At 41.8% G+C, this 19,044-nt stretch overlaps 1 protein-coding gene across 1 annotated transcript; it reads left to right on the top strand.

Moving 5' to 3' along the window:
• Positions 1–2,487: 2,487 nt before the first annotated feature.
• On the top strand, positions 2,488–18,085 carry pgap6 (post-glycosylphosphatidylinositol attachment to proteins 6). Its single transcript, XM_013131391.4, has 13 exons — positions 2,488–2,667; positions 3,793–3,976; positions 4,084–4,288; positions 4,438–4,562; positions 5,964–6,229; positions 6,319–6,620; positions 6,840–6,927; positions 7,013–7,127; positions 9,285–9,424; positions 13,373–13,551; positions 14,583–14,729; positions 15,029–15,145; positions 16,327–18,085. Exons 1-13 carry the CDS (start codon positions 2,604–2,606, stop codon positions 16,639–16,641), a joined length of 2,247 nt encoding a protein of 748 aa, XP_012986845.1. The 5' UTR covers positions 2,488–2,603; the 3' UTR covers positions 16,642–18,085.
• Positions 18,086–19,044: the final 959 nt, after the last annotated feature.

Genomic DNA, 19,044 nt, shown 5'->3' with positions numbered 1-19,044 from the left:
AAATACAAACATAAAATTACACATCTCTATATTCATGTCAGTAGAAGCAGATTTTGGAACTTTCCTGAGGTGGTATCAATGGCTATCTCAAGCTCAAATTTGCTTAGGTCACTGGATTTGCCCATTCTAATGTTCAAACGAACAGTAACTGATTATCTCAACAGCAAGCTGAGCCCATATAATACTCAGTGTATGTTGGAGACATGTACATCGTGAACAGGGTGGTGTGCCTTGTAAATTGCCAACCAACTGTAGATGATAGAATCAACTCATTTTGAGCAGCGTCTGTCTGTCAATTATCAATGATGTAATGGTCATTCTGATCCACAGGGCACTCCATAGGTTCACATGGATAGATATAGTTGAAGGTAAAGATGATGTAATGGTCATTCTGATCCACAGGGCACTCCATAGGTTCACATGGATAGATATAGTTGAAGGTAAAGATGATGTAATGGTCATTCTGATCCACAGGGCACTCCATAGGTTCACATGGATAGATATAGTTGAAGGTAAAGATGATGTAATGGTCATTCTGATCCACAGGGCACTCCATAGGTTCACATGGATAGATATAGTTGAAGGTAAAGATGATGTAATGGTCATTCTGATCCACAGGGCACTCCATAGGTTCACATGGATAGATATAGTTGAAGGTAAAGATGATGTAATGGTCATTCTGATCCACAGGGCACTCCATAGGTTCACATGGATAGATATAGTTGAAGGTAAAGATGATGTAATGGTCATTCTGATCCACAGGGCACTCCATAGGTTCACATGGATAGATATAGTTGAAGGTAAAGATGATGTAATGGTCATTCTGATCCACAGGGCACTCCATAGGTTTCCATACATTTCAGGAGTTATATTACACTGTTGTAGTTTATAGGCTAGTTGAAACAAATGTCAGTATGAGAGTTCAGGAATCGCATACTGATATATTTTGGTTACTTATTTTACATGTTACTAATTATCTGACCTAACCCTAACTACAGTTTACATTTTGAGTTCCACAACAATCCTGTTTCAATGTGTTATGTATCTGTATACATGTTAGGCAATTAATAAACATTATCACTAATGTATATTTTTCAAAATAGTTAATGAAAGAAAATAAATGCATAGCCAGACTGGGCAGATTGCCGGACAGAAGACAAGACAAGGTAAGGCCAGCCTGGCTATGCACTTGTTTTCTTTCACTTGAACTATTATAAAAAATACACATTATTGATTTAAAGCAGCACTAGGTAACATTCTGAAAATAATTAAAGTAGGAGAAACAGCTTCCCCAATTCTTCCCTCTATAGTGTAACACGATATCAAGCTAAACCTGTAATACAGTGATGCACAAATATTTTTGCCAGTCCAGAAAGAAAGCGCAAACTCCATGTCCAACTTCTCATTTTTCATTGGGTAACTAGCCAAACTTCATTAGCTTAGCAGCCACAGAAGCTACCTATAGTTAGCTATTGAAATATGAAGCTAAACAATTCATATATAATATGAATAAATAAATATACCTGTCCACAAAAAAAATCCAGCTCTTTTACAAATGGCACTACTCACCGTTTGTATCAGGGTGTGATAAATGGGTATTATTGTTGATCTTGTATCTTTTTTTATTTTTATTTCATAGAAAAAAAAGAAAATGCGACTAAAAGTTTAATTTAAGTCTAATATTTAGGGTACCTCAAACTTCCACAGAATGCACATTTAGACTGCCTTGTCCGACTACAGAATGCTTTTTTACCAGAGTTTTAACAGAGTGCTAAACTAGATTAGATTATTACAATTATATTCTCTCTGGTAACCCTGGTAAGACAATAAATAAAATCTATTACAGCTTCTAGAATCTTAACTAGAATTAAAAACTATTAGCCTCTTGGCTGCCTGTTAAGGTTTTGAAAACTCTGCTCTGGTATCCTTTTGAATTCCCGGAATGCTCTCCCTAAATGTGGCGTCCTGTTAACCATAGGAGAACGTGGACACAGCAGTATTTATTGACCTGTCATCTGGACTACCTACCTTAATGCATGTCCTGTATCTACATAAAAAAATTACAGTGCAGTGTTTTCCTGCAAAAACGACATGCGTTTATGTCCTGTGTCAACACGAACAAATGACAGTACACGCTGTTAGTTAATGCATTTAGTCACAAATAAAGGGTTATCATTATTTACCGTTTGTTTATAAGGTAAATAATATATATAGAAAAATATATATGGCAGAAAACGTAATGCTTTTGACTGTTGTCTTTAAGGACACAACTCAATGTTTTCTGCTACTAATATCGATGAAACGTAAACGGGATGAAAGGCAAACACCTCCACAAGCATGTCGCAGCAAAGAATAGATTGTGTGCCCATTCATGCGATGGATGGTACAATTCAGGGTTCTGTCAGGGTTCCACTTAGGGCACAACACCGGTACGTACATACCTGCAACCCCCAAGTATGCGAAGTATGGCTACTGGAACTGCGCAGTGCATTGTGGGGCGTGTTTACTTTACAAACTGGAAACGCAGCTTGGGTAGCCGGTACTCAGATCTGGTGTAGAAGATGTAATTGTTTGTACTAGAATACGTTTTGTGTAAAACTGAAATGGAAATCCACATACTGACTATATTAATGCTTTTCGGTGTCATGGCTGCCGCTGTCAGCGATGGTAAGTAAAGACCTTGAGAACAATATTCGAGCCAGATGGCATGGTCTGTTCGAGTCTGAATAACAGGCTGTGTTGCTAGATGTATGGTCGTTAATATGGGGTGGTGGATAACAGCTACTTTACGAACCAGAGCTAGGGTAGGTTAGCCATACGAATATATGAGGTTAGTGCGTTTAATTGTGTTGATAGCGTAACTACAAACAAACGGTGTATCTAGCTATGGCGACGTTTTCTTCTAAGTGGTATCGTTGCTTTTCTGTCAGGGTACCTACTGTCTTTTGCCAACTGATCTCCACTAGTTGAGTCACATGAGTTGTTCGCAAACGAACAGCTCTTTTAACGGCTCTTTATGGTGAACTTTAGGATGTTATTTTTTAGGATAGTTCTTACTGTGACATGACCTGAACGTATTCACTAAAGATTGAATTGATTCCGCACTGCAGACGATCTAATACTTAGGACAGGTAAGATACAACAATTTAAACGAACAGCTGACCCTCTAACATCATTATGAATGCATTTACATTGGAGTCGTATGCTTTTTCCAAGCATTTTGGAAGAAGAGACATTCGGAGGGCTACTGAGCCGGCTCTTTCTGGTGAACGGAGCCCAGAGAGTGTAATAGGCATTCCGAGTGTTTTTGGTGGGAGTCACTAAAAAGACTCGGAATGCCCATAACTACTCTTTACTCCGCCTCTCATCCTTTCAATACCAGCGGTAGTTAGGTGTGGACTAATGCTTTAAATGTTACGAAGAAATTACCTTGGAGACCAAAATAATTTCTGATTGTAGGAAATTAGTCCGAAAGAAGACCCTTGCACATGGGATTGTACTCGTTGAGTGCAAGGTTGTAGGGTTCAGTATTCATTTCCAGGAAGGGTTCCTACACTTTCTGTTGATGGCTAATAATTCAGGTAGTCTTACAGAAAAACAGGTCTGTAACATAAAACATTTTGATAATTTTACTTTTAAAGGGCTTCTGTGATTTATGCTCAGAATGTCTTGCTGCATGACATTCTTGTGGTTAAAATGTGTTTATTAAAACTTTGTCTTGCAAGGCCACTCCAAATGTGTATATCTTGTTCAAACTCTCCTTGAGTGATATGTATTTTTATCTTTGTTCAGGTGGTGAGATGACCTTAGTTCAGGAGTTGTCCTCCAATCCGGCCCAGAAACTGTCTAGATACGGTTGGTATGGCAACGTCAGACTGGCCATGTTTCGAATCCCAGATAACACTGTCACTGCCCGCTGGCTTTTCACTGTAACCAGGGGCAATGAATTCCATTGTGGAACACTTAATGTCACCATGTAAGTCTCAGAGTTTACCTTTAAATACTCAACTTGAATGTTCTAGTGCTCTATGATGGAAAACTACTCATGTTCTACTATTCTAATGTCCAACCTTTGACCTCTAGGTACATGCGTTGGGGAGCCCCTCCAGTCATCAATCCAGTTGGACGAGTGTTTCCTAACAACACAATGACATCACCAGTCCTCACCCTCAACCTCCCCATGACATCACCACAAAGCAACACAACCTTTAACCTTTCTAACCCCGCCCCCGGAGACTGGTATCTAGCTGTTCACCTGCCCCAAGATGACGGACGCATCCAACACAAGGTGAGTTTCTTCAAACCTGACACTTTATTTACCAGACTGGAGGTGATTCACCAGACTGGAGGTGATTTAATTTGATTGTGTGTGCGTGCTTGTGTGTGCATGCTTGTGTGTGCGTGCTTGTGTGTGCGTGCGTGCTTGCTTGTGTGAAGGGTTTCCCATCCTGCACCTACTCCTTCCAACCCCAGCTGTCAATCAGGAGAGCAGTGGACACAACCATACTCCAGGCCACACCCCTAACCCAGTTTGCTGCTCCTGGCAGACCTGCTCTGCTCCGGTAGGAACTGACTGTATGATTCAGATTCATATGTTCATGGACCACACACATAGACCTGCTCTGCTCCAGTAGGAACTGACTGTATGATTCAGATTCATATGTTCATGGACCACACACATAGACCTGCTTTGCCCCGGTAGGAACTGACTGTATGATTCAGATTCATATGTGTACTGTGTGATTCAGATTCATATGTTCATGGACCACACACATAGACCTGCTCTGCCTCGGTAGGAACTGACTGTATGATTCAGATTCATATGTTCATGGACCACACACATAGACCTGCTCTGCTCCAGTAGGGACTGACTGTGTGATTCAGATTCATATGTGTACTTTGTGATTCAGATTCATATGTTCATGGACCACACACATTGACCTGACATCCCCACAAAGATACTTACCAGTATTTTGAGTCCCCACTAGGAAAAACGTCCAGCTTAGGTTTAGGGAAATTCAACAGTTGTGTGTAGTGTTAGAATTGGGGTTCTTGTAGATCTAGGCATTATTAGTTTGGTTTACAGTAAGGGGTTAGGGTTATGTTAGAGTTTAGGAGATAAGCAACATGGATTTCTGTGTTTCCGCAGGGCTACTCCTGTTCATCCACTGCTCCCTCAGTCTCTACCTTGTTCGCCCTCTACCTCGTTCACCCTCTACCTCGTTCGCCCTCTACCTCGTTCGCCCTCTACCTCGTTCGCCCTCTACCTCGTTCGCCCTCTACCTCGTTCGCCCTCTACCTCGTTCGCCCTCTACCTCGTTCTCCCTTGTTCGCCATCTCCCTCGTTCGCCCTCTACCTCGTTCTCTCTCCTTCGCCTTCTACCTCGTTCTATCTTTCTCATGTAAATCTTCAGGACAAGGTGACATTGTCAATATATATCCTTCAGTTAACTCAACAAAAAATATTTTATTTAGCCAGTATTGATAAAAGTCAACTTATCCTATCGATATTTACACAGTTATCAAAATGGCAACATAGTGTAAGCCTGCACGAAACACAGACCTTCCCTTAAGTGGATTTTAACGTCTACTGTTAAAAGTTAGGAGATAAGAAACATGGATTTCTGGGTATTATTCTCTGTTCTTACCGGAAGCAAGTACTTCCAGAATGTTCTAAAGCACCTTTTAAATGATGCTTTTAGAACTGCTTTGATGTTTTTTAAAAGGAAAATCAATATTTATGTATATTGAAATGCAGAAAATAAATACTTTTCAAATGCATTTTAGAGTTACTCAAATGCAATGGAAAATTCTATTCTGAAAATGCTTACTGTGTATTAGAGCTATGAGTTAGACAAACCAGTTCCACCTGCTTGATGACATAACAACAGACTCCTCTGTCTTTCTCTTTCCTCCTCCTCTCTCTCCTTTCTATATTCTCTATCTTGCTATCTATGTTGCAGGGTATTTATTCCAGAGTTTGTGTCGTCTCTCTCCGTGTCTGTAAGTGGCTGTTCCTGGGGGGAGGGGCTTGTGAATGGGGACTGTTTACTGGTTCTTATACTGGGCTCCTCCTCCTTGGAGGAGGGGCTAGTGACAGTGAACTGTTCTCTGACTGGCTGTTCGGGCATTCTCCTTGCACCACCATGGAATACCTGGATGCGTGTCACTGTTGAGAGTTACCATAGCAACCGAACTACGAACTTTAGCATCTCAGCCAACTACACAGGTACCTGGTCACTACACATACTGACCCACACACATGAACACACTCACTAACACACATCCCTTCATTAATAATGTTTGTGTGTGTGTCAGTGGGCTGGAAGCCTCAGAATGTAGGTCTCTCCAGTGGCGACAACGTCAACAGTCTCCATGGCTCGGCAACATCAACAGGCAACACTTCAGTGGTTGTCAATCCAGGTCTCCATCACGTGTCCTCAGGGTGTGTGTGGAATGTTCCGGTGCTCCGTGACGAACTGGATGTTCTGTCTGTCAGGTTCTCTCCTGCTAATGGACCAAACGTGACTGTGACATCAACTCAGCCCACACTGCTCACCTACTCACTGGACACGCACTCTGCTGGGGGAACTCTGAACCTGCAGCTCCTACTGAACACTGTGAGGAATACACACGTTTAGACTAGTCTAACCTGTGTCTTGTAGACTAGTCTAACCTGTGTCTTGTAGACTAGTCTAACCTGTGTCTTGTAGACTAGTCTAACCTGTGTCTTGTAGACTAGTCTAACCTGTGTCTTGTAGACTAGTCTAACCTGTGTCTTGTAGACTAGTCTAACCTGTGTCTTGTAGACTAGTCTAACCTGTGTGTTTGTTTTGTAGGCTAATGTAACAATGGGAAACAGCAGTGTGTCAGCCTGTCTTTCTCCTTGGGCTCCTGTTCTCAACCACACACAGCCTTGTCACACAGGTGGATACACACACTAACACACACACTGTTTCAAGGGTTGTTGTTGGGATTATTGTTGTTGTTAGTTACATGTACGCGTGTGTAGCATTGTTCCCAGGATATGAGTTGACTGTGAGTGCTGATGTTCCTCGGAGCCTCATCAGAGTGCCCTTTCCACAAGCAGCTACCTGGTACTTGGTCTTGCAACTTACATGTTACAGGTAAAGCACACACATCAGCCACATGCTCAGACCTCTGACAGATACATTACAACATGGTTGTAATGACCAGTCAGAAATGGCTGAAATGAGCTCAGTGGAATACTTCAGTATTATGTGTGTCAATACAATTCATATTATAATAAAATGCTTATTACATGTGTTCATACAACTCACGTGCAGGTAGGACTAGACAGTGGGTGATGCATGTAGGACCAGACAGTGGGTGATGCATGTAGGACCAGACAGCGGGTGATGCATGTAGGACCAGACAGCGGGTGATGCATGTAGGACCAGACAGCGGGTGATGCATGTAGGACCAGACAGCGGGTGATGCAGGTAGGACCAGACAGCGGGTGATGCAGGTAGGACCAGACAGCGGGTGATGCATGTAGGACCAGACAGCGGGTGATGCAGGTAGGACCAGACAGCGGGTGATGCAGGTAGGACCAGACAGCGGGTGATGCAGGTAGGACCAGACAGCGGGTGATGCATGTAGGACCAGACAGCGGGTGATGCATGTAGGACCAGACAGCGGGTGATGCATGTAGGACCAGACAGCGGGTGATGCATGTAGGACCAGACAGCGGGTGATGCATGTAGGACCAGACAGCGGGTGATGCATGTAGGACCAGACAGCGGGTGATGCAGGTAGGACCAGACAGCGGGTGATGCAGGTAGGACCAGACAGCGGGTGATGCATGTAGGACCAGACAGCGGCTGATGCATGTAGGACCAGACAGCGGGTGATGCAGGTAGGACCAGACAGCGGGTGATGCAGGTAGGACCAGACAGCGGGTGATGCATGTAGGACCAGACAGCGGGTGATGCATGTAGGACCAGACAGCGGGTGATGCATGTAGGACCAGACAGCGGGTGATGCATGTAGGACCAGACAGCGGGTGATGCATGTAGGACCAGACAGCGGGTGATGCAGGTAGGACCAGACAGCGGGTGATGCAGGTAGGACCAGACAGCGGGTGATGCAGGTAGGACCAGACAGCGGGTGATGCAGGTAGGACCAGACAGCGGGTGATGCAGGTAGGACCAGACAGCGGGTGATGCATGTAGGACCAGACAGCGGGTGATGCATGTAGGACCAGACAGCGGGTGAGGTAGTCAATTTTAGTCTGTGAGAACTCTTCACCCTGTCCATGTGACCGCACACAGATTTAATTCTGTTATGGTTGGGGCTCTGAGGTGACCAATTTAAAACTGTGAGTGTTTAATCTGTAGACTTTTGACTTTGGCCGAGTAGCCCGGCTCTCACTTGGTGCCAAGCCCTGGACTTTAGGACTTAGGGCAGGGTTTGGCAGGTTGGTACGTTACGTGCTGTGAAAAAGCTGCATGTTATCTGAAAAGCGATGTGTATCATTTGCGTACTCTTATGCTTTTCGTAATGGTATCAGATTCCTGATAAAATAGAAGTTTGGAGCATGGCGTTATTGGTTATTTTATTTTCCTACTAGAAAAATATCTCCTTTTATTTTTAGTAACCGGAAAACCAAATCGCGTTGATAGTTTACTCCTCCCTCCCCACCTGAACCCCACCTAAAGTCCTTGGTACCAAATGTATAGTGGAAACAAAAGTCTGGAGCCAACAGCATAAATCACCAGTTTGACCCTGGTACTGGGGTAAAGCACCATTGGAAATGCGGTTGAAAGAGGTTGAAGTAAGTGGCCAACCAGTCAATAAGGGCCCTTTCTTATAAGACTTTTGGCAGGGTGACTTTGAATAAAGATTTGGCTGATGACTTTGCATAATAGTGTTTTTTTGGTCATCCACTGTGCTTGCTGTCTTCAACTGTTCAAGTTTCTTCCATCCATCACACAAGATACCTTTTGGCAACACAAAACCTTGTTGTATTAATGTGTATTTGTATTCATTCAAATCTTATAGTGTTTTTACAAGCAAATAAACAAAATGTGTACAACGGTCAAGTAACAATTACATTTCTAATCCTGGTACACTAGTTTAGCATTGACTAGCAGAACATTTACTAATTTAGCATTGGTTAGGTTTGTTTTTGACTAGCTTTGTTTTTTCAATAGCTTAGCATTGACTGGAGATAAGCTTGACATAAACTAGATTTGTATTGACTAGCTTTGCTTGAATGTTTCTACTAACCTAAATGTCTTTTTTGTGTGTGTTTACGGTAGTGAGTGTGGTAATGCTACCATAGTGACTGTAACCCCAGAGCTCTATGTCTCTGCCTGCATTGAGGACTGTGGAATATATGGGGAGTGTCGCCTGTTGAGGTCGTACAGCTTCCTCTACGCTGCATGTGTCTGCAAGGCTGGTAAGACACAGTTACTTAAAGGTCCCCTGACATGAAATTTTCATTTTGTGAGGTTTTTTAACATTAATGAGTTCACCTAGCCTATATATGGTCCCAAATTTTCTAAAAATTCCATTCGGTGTGTATTGAGCATTTTCTATCTTTCTCTGACTTGGAGAAAACGGAGAATCAAACAGGCTGATCTGGACCCGTCTCTTTGTGACGTCGCAAGGAGAAATTGTTAACTCCCATGGTAACTTCCCTTTTTCTGCTTTGCCCGCCAGAGAAAGAATTTAAATAGAGCCAGGTGTGAGGCACACGTGTGTGTGAGCGCGACTTCAATTTGTCTACGCAACGAGGAGGGGCATCATGGCTTTTGAGCGAAGGAAACACAATAATTGCTCAGTAATAGGATGTAGAGATGAGCAACGAAGCCTTTTTTTACTTCCTTCGTACATGCCACAGAAGAACCAGTGGAATGATTTCATTTTCTCCGGAAAAGCGCCGACACAGCTTCCCAAAGTTTTGCATGTCTGTGGCAAACATTTCACCGACGACTATGTACATAATGTTACACAACAAAATTATTTACTCCTGCGCGCACATAAATATATAGGCTTTATATATCTTGTGTAACGTGACTTCATGATATGAAGGGAGAATTTTTACATTTAAAAAAACCCTCTTCTCTAAACTAGAATATTTACTGATATAGATGCTAACACAGCTTTAAAATCATCACAAATCAGAGAAACATGAAAAGGCAAAAGCAGATTAGCTTTAGCTTTAACTTACATGATAATCAGACATCCTAACAAAGTATCATATAGACATAATATTTTTAACTAACCATTCGGAAACATCCTTCTGGAGGCGCTGAGTTGCAACTTCTTCATCCGTTGCTTCTCCATCTGGATCGGATTCTGGGTCAAACTGAAATGCTTCAATGTGTCTTCGTGCCATTGCAATATGATCCAGACATACCGGTAAACATGCACGTTACCTTTGCCGCAAGATAGTAAAGGCCCCGCCCACCCACCACCATGCCCCGCCTTTTTCATCCTCATTAAAATTTAAAGTCACAGACACCAATATGGGCCGTTTGAAGGAAGCTCATTCTGTGACTGTATTGTAGTGGCTATAATTCTGCAGCAAGGCTGAATTTTTGAAAAAAGATTTCAGATACAGTACTAGGGACCACTATGGCCTATATTAAAGCCTACAAAAAGTAGCATGTCATGGGACCTTTAACACTCAAATCCACTAATTTCATTTTCATTTGAAGAAATATTTGAGGGACATTTTAGGGACAGCCTCTCCCTCAATCAACTAGCCCACAGCCTCACATATCCCAGCCTGCTAATGACTGCTAGGGGCTGTTGTAGGTGCTGTAATACCTTCTACACCAATATCTGGCTAATTCAGTACAGTAGAAAACCTTTAATGGTCAACATCGAAAACAGGCTCCTGTGACAGTAGAATGTTTCTGTGTTCTGGAAAGACCACCTGTCTCTTGTCAGTATCTCCCAGGCTAACTAGGTAGAATGTTTCTGTTCTGGTGCTAAGACCACCTGTCTCTTGTCAGTATCTCCCAGGTTAACTAGGTAGAATGTTTCTGTTCTGGTGCTAAGACCACCTGTCTCTTGTCAGTATCTCCAAGGTAAACTAGGTAGATCAGAAAGTTATACATTTAGTCACAATATGAGAAAGTTATATACAGTGGTTTTCCTACTTACAAAGCATGTAGAGGTCTGTAATCATAGGTACACTTCAACTGTGAGAGACGGAATCTAAAACAAAAATCCAGAAAATCACATTGTATGATTTTTAAATAAATAATTACCTTTTTATTGCATGACATAAGTATTTGATCACCTACCAACCAGTAAGAATTCCAGCTCTCACAGACCTGTTAGTTGTTCTTTAAGAAGCCCTCCTGTTCTCCACTCATTACCTGTATTAACTGCACCTGTTTGAACTTATTACCAGTATAAAAGACACTTGTCCACACACTCAATCAAACAGACTCCAACATCTCCACAATGGCCAAGGCCAGAGAGCTGTGTAAGGACATCAGGGATAAAATTGTAGACCTGCACAAGGCTGGGATGGGCTACAGGACAATAGGCAAGCAGCTTGCTGAGAAGGCAAAAACTGTTGGCGCAATTATTAGAAAATGGAAGAAGTTCAAGATGACGGTCAATCTCCCTCGGTCTGGGGCTCCATGTAAGATCTGACCTTGTGGGGCATCAATGATCATGAGGAAGGTGAGGGATCAGCCCAGAACTACACGGCAGGACCTGGTCAATGACCTGAAGAGAGCTGGGACCAAGAAAACTATTAGTAACACACTACGCCGTCATGGATTAAAATCCTGCAGCACACGCAAGGTCCCCCTGCTCATGGAGGTGGAAACATCATTCTTTGGGGATGCTTTTCTGCAAAGGGGACAGAACGACTGCACCGTATTGAGTGGAGGATGGAGCCATGTATCACGAGATCTTGGCCAACAACCTCCTTCCCTCAGTAAGAGCATTGAAGATGGGTCATGGCTGGGTCTTCCAGCATGACAGCGACCCGAAACACACAGCCAGGTCAACTCCGTAAGGGAGTGGCTCCGTAAGAAGCATCTCAAGGTCCTGGAGTGGCCTAGCCAATCTCTAGACCTGAACCCAAGAGAAAATCTTTGGAGGGAGCTGAAAGTCCGTATTGCCCAGCAACAGCCCCGAAACCTGAAAGATCTGGAGAAGGTCTGTATGGAGGAGTGGGCCAAAATCCCTGCTGCAGTATGTGCAAACCTGGTCAAGAACTACAGAAAATGTATGATCTCTGTAATTGCAAACAAAGGTTTCTGTACCAAATATTAAGTTCTGCAAATACTTATGTCATGCAATAAAATGCTAATTAATTACTTAAAAATCATACTATGTGATTTTCTGGATTTTTGTTTTAGATTCCTTCACTCACAGTTGAAGTGTACCTATGATAAAAATGACATACTTCTACATGCTTTGTAAGTGGGAAAACCTGCAAAATCGGCAGTGAAATTCAACACTACTGTTGTTTGCTCCTTGGGGTTTAAGGCCGGGTGTCTCTGTAAAGCACTTTGTGACAACTGCTGTTGTAAAAAGGGCTTTATAAATAAATTTGATTGATTGTATCAAATACTTGTTCTCCTCACGGTACATGTAGGGGTCATCGTCACTAGATGAGAGGTCATCTGAATAATTATGATTAGGATACATTTAGAGGTCATCTGAATAATTATGATAAGCAATTTTGTAACTTTGCATGATTGGAGTAATGGTAGCATATAAATGTTAAATTAAAAAATGCCCCAGCGTAGAGCCTTGATGAACTCCACATCATGCACGTTTTCTCTGATACATAGTTGCCTATGGAGACAAAGTATTCCCTGTCTTCAAACATTAGACAAGCAATTAAGAGTTTTTAATTGCTTGTCTAATGTCATGATTATTATCCTTGAAAAGGAGGACATTTCTTTTTCAGTGGAAAGGAGCTTTTGAGCTATTGGTGTTGAGGGGTTTGTTAACCTATCAACAGGAGCAAATGAAGTTTATGAATTGTTAATGTTTTTGTAAATGATGTTAGGGGAACAAAAGGTAAACTAGGAGGTCCTGCCTTGTGATGTGCATGGCCTAGTATAAATGTTAACCATTAATCACATGTGTAACTGAGAACATTACCTTTCAGGAGTGTCAGGGTGTTAATCATTAACAGAAAACATTACCTTTCAGGAGTGTCAGGGTGTTAATCTTTAACTGACAACATTACCTTTCAGGAGTGTCAGGGTGTTAATCTTTAACTGACAACATTACCTTTCAGGAGTGTCAGGTTGTTAATCTTTAACTGACAACATTACCTTTCAGGAGTGTTAGGGTGTAGAACCACACACATTCGCTGTGTCAAGTGGGAACATACGAGGTGTGTTTGTGTGTGTGTGTGTAGGTTGGAGTGGGTGGGGCTGTACTGATGACATCACGGCTCAATCATACAGTCGCCAGCTGACCGCAGTGCTGCTTCTCACTATCAGCAACCTGTTCTTCATCCCGCCCATCGTTATCGCTGTCCGACGCCTTTACATCACAGAGGCCTCTGTCTACCTTTTCACCATGTTCTTCTCAACAGTAATGCACACACCGAACCTTACTCCCAAATCCCCTCCAACCGTAACTCATAAACCTAACACTTAATGCCTAACCCTAATTCTAATACTAAACCTCAATGTATCCCCAATCCTAAAAAAGCAATTCACATAAACGAGAATGGGTTATTATACTATACAGAATGTCCTCACTAGTCATGATTTACCATGGGTTATTATACTATACAGAATGTCCTCACTAGTCATGATTTACCATGGGTTATTATACTATACAGAATGTCCTCACTAGTCATGATCATCATGGGTTATTATACTATACAGAATGCCCTCACTAGTCATTATTTACCATGGGTTATTATACTATACAGAATGTCCTCACTAGTCATGATTTACCATGGGTTATTATACTATACAGAATGTCCTCACTAGTCATGATTTACCATGGGTATTATACTATACAGAATGTCCTCACTGGTCATGATTTACCATGGGTTATTATACTATACAGAATGTCCTCACTAGTCATGATTTACCATGGGTTATTATACTATACAGAATGTCCTCACTAGTCATGATTTACCATGGGTTATTATACTATACAGAATGTCCTCACTAGTCATGATTTACCATGGGTATTATACTATACAGAATGTCCTCACTAGTCATGATTTACCATGGGTTATTATACTATACAGAATGTCCTCACTAGTCATGATTTACCATGGGTTATTATACTATACAGAATGTCCTCACTAGTCATGATTTACCATGGGTTATTATACTATACAGAATGTCCTCACTAGTCATGATTTACCATGGGTTATTATACTATACAGAATGTCCTCACTAGTCATGATTTACCATGGGTTATTATACTATACAGAATGTCCTCACTAGTCATGATTTACCATGGGTTATTATACTATACAGAATGTCCTCACTAGTCATGATTTACCATGGGTTATTATACTATACAGAATGTCCTCACTAGTCATTATTTACCTGTGTTTGATTGTCTGTTTGTGATTGACTGTTTGTCTCCTCTGTCTGTAGTTTTATCATGCGTGTGACCAGCCAGGTGTGTCTGCGATGTGTATCATGGATTATGACACTCTTCAGTTCTGTGACTTCCTGGGATCAGTCTCATCCATCTGGGTGACTGTGCTCTGCATGGCCCGCATCACGGACACACTCAAACATGTACGTTACACACACTTTACACCCACGCACAATGTTACACACTCATACATGTACATCACACATGCGCTACACATACGCACATTACCCACACACATGTGCATTACACACACATTACCCCCACACACAATGTTACTCACTCAAACATGTATGTTACTCACACAACGGTACACACTCAAACATGTTACACACAACGGTATACACTCAAATGTACGTTACACACACACACAAAACGTTAGACACTCAAATATGTAGCTTACACAGCTGTTAACACTTATCTTCTGTGCATGTTGTGTGTGTAGATGTTGTTCATGCTAGGTAGTCTGCTGATTGCCATGTCTATGCAGCTGGACCGGAGGGGACTGTGGAACATGCTGGGACCCATTCTTTTTGCTGTCCTGGTCATGGGGACCACCTGGGTAATAATAATATCAATAATAACATTCTGGGTCCCATCGCATGTCCTAGTCATGGTCATGGTGACCACCTGGGTAATAATAATATCAATAATAACACCTTTCTGCAAACTTTTACCTCAGAATAGTTCATCCACATGTTTTGTGTAGATCTGCAATAAAAATATTTGGGGGGTGGGGTGGAGGGGTCTGATCTACATCTGATCTAGGTCATCTGCGAGTAGGAATAAAATATATATTTTTTCATGAATCCACTTCACCCTGTCTGTCCACCCTGCTTCATCACTGCACTGTTGCTGGACAGACCGTCTCGTGCCACAAACTCTGAATAACATTTAGCTGCTTCAGGTGGCTAGATACACTTCCAAGCAGCGATGAACACACTCACAGTAAGCAACCAGGTTTTGAAGTGGTAGTTTCCAAAGGTAGCTATCTAAGTTGGCTATGGAGGTCTCCATTGACCACCACGGTACAGGATGTCAAGCATGTGTCTGACCCGGCCAGTGTTGGCTGTACGGCAAGGTAATGCAGAAGTGCCAATGATAATGTAGTACCTCGTCATAAATTTCCGCCCCCGGGGGGAAGGGGGGGGTTAGTGGCCTTGTCTCCTTTCTCACCCCTGATGAGTTTGCACCCATGATAATAACATTTTATTTATCATTACCAATGGTGGCCACCTGGGTAATAACAATATTAATAATAACATGCTCAGACTGATCACCTGCTCTAGTCATGGTAATGGTGACCACCTGGGTAATGATAATAACATGCTGGGACTCATCACCTTTCCTAGTCATGGTGACCACCTGGGTAATGATAATAACATGCTGGGACTCATCACCTGTCCTAGTCATGGTGACCTCCTGGGCAAAATAATAACTGGCTGGGACCTATTACCCGCCCAGTTCATGGTCATGGTGACCACCTGGGTAATTATTATAATAATAATAACAACAACAACATGCTGGGACCCATCACCCGCCATAGTCATTATCATTTTCACCACCTGGGCAATAATTACATGCTGGGACCACCTGTGCTAGTCATGGTCATGGTGGCCACCTGGGGAATAATAATAACATGCTGGGACCCATCACCTGTCCAGAGGTTTAATAAAACTTAACTGGACATGCTTTTAGCACCCACTTGGGCTTTTATGATGAGAGTGTTCAATGTGTCTCCAGGTGTATCGGGGTGTTAAGAGGAGACGGTGTTACCCCCCCTCCTGGCGCCGTTGGGTGCTGTTCCTCCTGCCTGGCCTGGCCTGTGTGCTGGTAGGTGTGTGTCTATATGTGTTTGCTGAGACGGAGGACAACTACCTGTACACCCACTCTCTCTGGCACGTCCTGGTGGCCTCCAGTGTGGTCTTCCTGTTACCGCCCAGGGGGAGGGACAACACCAGACTGCGGGGGTGGGGCTGGCTCTGGGACCGGAGCCCTCAGATCTGTGGTTACACACTCTGCCACAGCACCAAGGAAGAACTTTATACTGTCACCTGAACCCTCTCAGCTCTAACCCCTGACCTGTGGGTACCAGCTTTTTCAAAGCACCAACTATACACTGGCACATACTATATCTGTCTTCTATTTCTTGTCCAGATAATAGTTTTTTAAGAAGATTTTATTGAAGATAGTTGACCTGTACATGTTAATCATCTAGCAGAGTCCTAATGACATGACTGCATGTTTACCCATTATGCCTTACTCCTTACCCCCTCATACCTCAGTGAATTGGTTCCTTCCCCTAGATCACCAGTTAACCCACTAAATGAACCTGTTCCAATTTATGTTCCCTCTATTTCTTCCTCCCTTCTTGAAGCCCTACCATAGATCTTCAACCCTCTCCTGGGGATCCCTCAGCTATTCCATTTATTTGACATATCCCAGAGCTAGCACACCTGAATCAACTTATTAACTAATTAACAAGCCTTTACTTGTTGAATCAGGTGAGCTAGTTCAGGGCTAAAACTAAAATGTGAGGTGGCAGAGGGGTCTCCAGGAGAGGGTTGAAGATCTATAATCCAATATTTTTCTACTCCAGGAGTAGGTGTAATTTCTGTTTTTGATATATGCTTTGTTGTGTGGGTTTATAAGAGTTAAAAAGAGATTTCTGTTCCTGCATGAAACTAATAACAACAAAGACATTCTTAAGCAGTGCTTGGTAAAATATATTAACATTTATTTAAATTGTCATAATTTTCCTAGTTTATTTTAAAATAATTAGCTCCAATTCTAGAAATGTAATTATCTTAATTGTCTTGGGTTCTTTAAAAAAATTGCTATAAGTAATATGGAAATTAAATTCTCAATTGTCCTAGGTTCTTGTAAAATCAGCTCTTGAGTATTTTCTCAAGAAAATACCAGAACCATATTGGACAGAATGGACCTTCTATGATGTTCTATGATTAATACTTGAGTATTAATTTGATGTTTCAGATAAGCTCATTATGTTAATACGATGTTTTGATTGAATAAGCACATTTAATTAGATTTTTCTAACATGTTAATTTGCACATTTATGGTAAAGGGTTGGGGTCACTTATGGTTAGGGTCATGTATTTTAGGTATGAACAGCAGATCAGCCATCTGAAAAGTCCCATCTTGCAAACAGAGTGCCAACCTATTTAACCTTATTGAAAAAGACAGAACAGTGTGTCCCTTTCCCCAATGTCCTTCTACACACCTGAATTTTATTTTGATTTGGATTGAAAAAGACAGAACAGTGCGTTCACCAACATTCAGACAGGGTGGACTAACTCATATTTTAAGGAAAAGTGTGTTTTCAAGGACCTTGGCCATTTTTGATTGGGTTTCTTCCCGTTAAATTATCATAGCAGTTTTTTTTGGTAATGTAAAGGGGACCTTCACCTCTGACCCTTTCCCTCTGCACTAATACTCTAGTAGACCTAATCCCAAATGTACCCCTAAACTGGGAGACCTAATCCCAAATGTACCCCTAAACTGGGAGACCTAATCCCAAATGTACCCCTAAACTGGGAGACCTAATCCCAAATCTACTACTAAACTGTGCTGTTTTTCTGTGTATTTGATAGCTGTAAGCATTGTAGTAATATCTCCACATGTAGATGTAACATTCACTGTAGTACTTATCGTTATACTTAATGAATTACCTTAGTACTTCACACAGTTCTAAAGTAATTTTCTCAGGTGGAAAGTTTAGGGATGAATTTGAGATTGGGCCATAAACTCATTGACCTCTACCACTGGAGTAATACGCTCCTTTGACATCTACCACTAAACTGATACATTCTTTGACCTCTTCCACTAAACTGATACATCATTTGACCTCCACCACTAAAATGATACATTATTTTAGCTCTACCACTGGAATTCACACTACAGATTTTATGCTACTAAGGTGGAGTCCTATGATATAATCACTTTGAGACTATTCGGTATAATGAAATCTGCTTTGTAAATGTAATGTATTAGATTATTAATTATTATGATGATTCAGTTTTGAAAATAAATAAGAATCTAAATCAAACAAAATAAGGGTTTGTTTTTCAGGATGTTAGTTGTGTAACCTCCATGATAGCAACGTGATCAGGTACAGCATTACTAGTTCCAATAACAACATGATCTGGTACAGCATTACCAGTTCCAATAACAACATGATCTGGTACAACATTACCAGTTCCAATAACAACATGATCTGGTACTGCATTACCAGTTCCAATAACAACATGATCTGGTACTGCATTACCGGTTCCATAACAACATGATCTGGTACTGCATTACCGGTTCCATAGCAACATGATCTGGTACAGCATTACCGGTTCCACAGCAACATGATTTGATACAGTGTTACTTGCTCCAGTCATGTTTGAATAGTAACAGTAATATTCATGGATGTTGTTGCTGTTTCTTTTAAATGCTAAT

Source organism: Esox lucius, chromosome 9 (assembly GCF_011004845.1).
Source record: "Esox lucius isolate fEsoLuc1 chromosome 9, fEsoLuc1.pri, whole genome shotgun sequence".
Classification (NCBI taxonomy): domain Eukaryota; kingdom Metazoa; phylum Chordata; class Actinopteri; order Esociformes; family Esocidae; genus Esox; species Esox lucius.
The sequence above is the reverse complement of the archived record's forward strand: the minus strand, read 5'-3'. Positions and strand labels throughout refer to the sequence as shown.